The sequence below is a fragment of the Sphaeroforma arctica genome (assembly GCF_001186125.1).
Source record: "Sphaeroforma arctica JP610 unplaced genomic scaffold supercont1.5047, whole genome shotgun sequence".
Classification (NCBI taxonomy): Eukaryota; class Ichthyosporea; order Ichthyophonida; genus Sphaeroforma; species Sphaeroforma arctica.
In genome coordinates this window covers 1-2,145 of record NW_014035511.1, presented here as the reverse complement: position 1 = coordinate 2,145, position 2,145 = coordinate 1, and the positions used below count along the sequence as shown (strand labels likewise).

At 42.8% G+C, this 2,145-nt stretch overlaps 1 protein-coding gene across 1 annotated transcript; it reads left to right on the top strand.

Moving 5' to 3' along the window:
* Positions 1-233: 233 nt before the first annotated feature.
* Positions 234-1,619, top strand: SARC_14745 (hypothetical protein; the record flags this gene model as incomplete). Its single annotated transcript, XM_014291121.1, has 2 exons — positions 234-422; positions 1,188-1,619. 2 exons carry the CDS (start codon positions 234-236, stop codon positions 1,233-1,235), a joined length of 237 nt encoding a protein of 78 aa, XP_014146596.1. The 3' UTR covers positions 1,236-1,619.
* Positions 1,620-2,145: the final 526 nt, after the last annotated feature.

Here is a 2,145-nt window from a genome sequence, read left to right as displayed (position 1 = left end):
TGTGTGTGTGTGTGTGTGTGTGTGTGTGTGTGTGTGTTTATGTATGTATGTATGTATATTTGAATATATGTATATATATCTTGACTTGATTACTGACTGTTTGAATAGTATATGTATGAAGACGAGCAGTCAAAACCAGAATACCATCTGCTGTATTGGCCTGTTTATGGATTTCGACACAATTTGAGGAAACGAGACCTCTAAGCCTATAAAAACTACGCTACACCACATATATGAATGGCACACAGAGCTTGAGGACAGACTTGGGTAACTCACAAGAAAAGGATATCGCGCATATTCTGATGGATATTGATGAGAATTGTGATGAGGTCGAGGTCATATTGACCGAGAAAGAAGAAGACATGGAAGTAATGGAGGCCGACATTCAAAATCTAGCTGACGAGCTGAGGCGATACGAAAAGGTAAGTATAAGGGACACACTTGCAGGGTTTGTTGTTGAACTATTTTTCTACCGGCCTGAACTGTAGTATCCAAAAAAAAAACCCCCCTACCGCTGAGTTTCAACTATAACACAGCTTTGCTGTGTGAAGGCAAAGGGATAGGGTTTATGAATCCAGGGTTGGGGTTTATGTGAAAGGTGAAGAGTTAGAGGGTTTACGAATCCGAGTTGAATGGCGCTCGCAAGTAATAAGAAAAACACCACATCTGATCTTGTTGAAAGTATACTAGTAGTAGTTCAGCTAGTAGCTCCAATGACCACACGGGTGCGTTTTGTGTCCGTCCAAGTTAGGCTGGGGCTGTGTGTATTGACACATAAATGTATCCGCCCCAGCGCCCACGTTTGACTACACACATAGAATGACTAGCGACAGACCGGATTGTCTCGCACATACTTGCCCATAACCTCACATACGCCAGGTATAGTATACAAATACTTGCCCATAACCTCACATACGCCAGGTATAGTGTACAAATACTTGCCCATAACCTCACATACGCCAGGTATAGTGTACAAATACTTGCCCGTTACCTCACATACGCCAGATATAGTGTACACATACTTGCCTATAACCTCACATACGCCAGCTATAGTGTACAAATACTTGCCTATAACCTCACATACGCCACGTATAGTGTACAAATACTTGCCCATAATCTCACATACGCCAGGTACAGTGTGCCATGCTTAAGATTGACTCGAACTTAACTGTCGCTTGCATATACAGCAGAAAAGCAATACCGGAGTCAAATTGGTTCCCATTGTATTGGTGTAAGGCGGGCCGTCTGAAGGGAAGGGCGTTGTACATGGATGGGCCTCAGTACGCTCGCCTGAAAATATGTCCGAGATGTGCTCTTATACGTTTATCTGGCAACGCGTATACGTATATCTGGCAACGCGTCTAGGTGCAATTACGGTTATGGCACCGGCTGAAAGGCCTGCGAGAACAAGCACTATGACTTCGAGTACAAATGTATCGTAGGACAGAATGCTTGCGAATCCAATCGACAAGGGCGGTTGTCTTAAGTGTGTATTGACGACAACCACAGTGGTGTGCACACAACTATTGCATAGAAAGGAGACATATACTTCAAACATATAGAATACGGGTTCGTACGTTACACGTGTCATAGCCTCTATAATAAACACAATGCCACCGATACCCTCCTTAGTTCATATCAACTTTGGATCTCTTTTATTCTAAAGTATGATGTAGATGGATATATATAATGTATATGCTATCGCTCAAGTGTGCATGCTATTCCATTAGCTGCTGCTATTTTACTTAATTTTAATAAGTAGTTATGCAGCAAATATCCGCTATCACACACATGCGGAAGTGTCGATATCTAACATATGGGGTGGCTTGTGTACGACCAAGACATGAGATAGAGTATCTGAGATGTTCACTGTATGTCTACGCAGCCATCAATATGCGTCCTGTATTTTCTGAAAATGAGTAGTCCTCACAGGCAAACGCTTTGAGCAAACTTACTTATCCATATATATATATATTTGTGTGTGTGTGTGTGGTGTGTGTGTGTGTGTGTGTGTGTGTGTGTGTGTGTGTGTGTGTGTGTGTGTGTGTGTGTGTGTGTGTGTGTGTGTGTGTGTGTGTGTGTGTGTGTGTGTGTGTGTGTGTGTGTGTGTGTGTGTGTGTGTGTGTGTGTGTGTGTGCGTGTGTG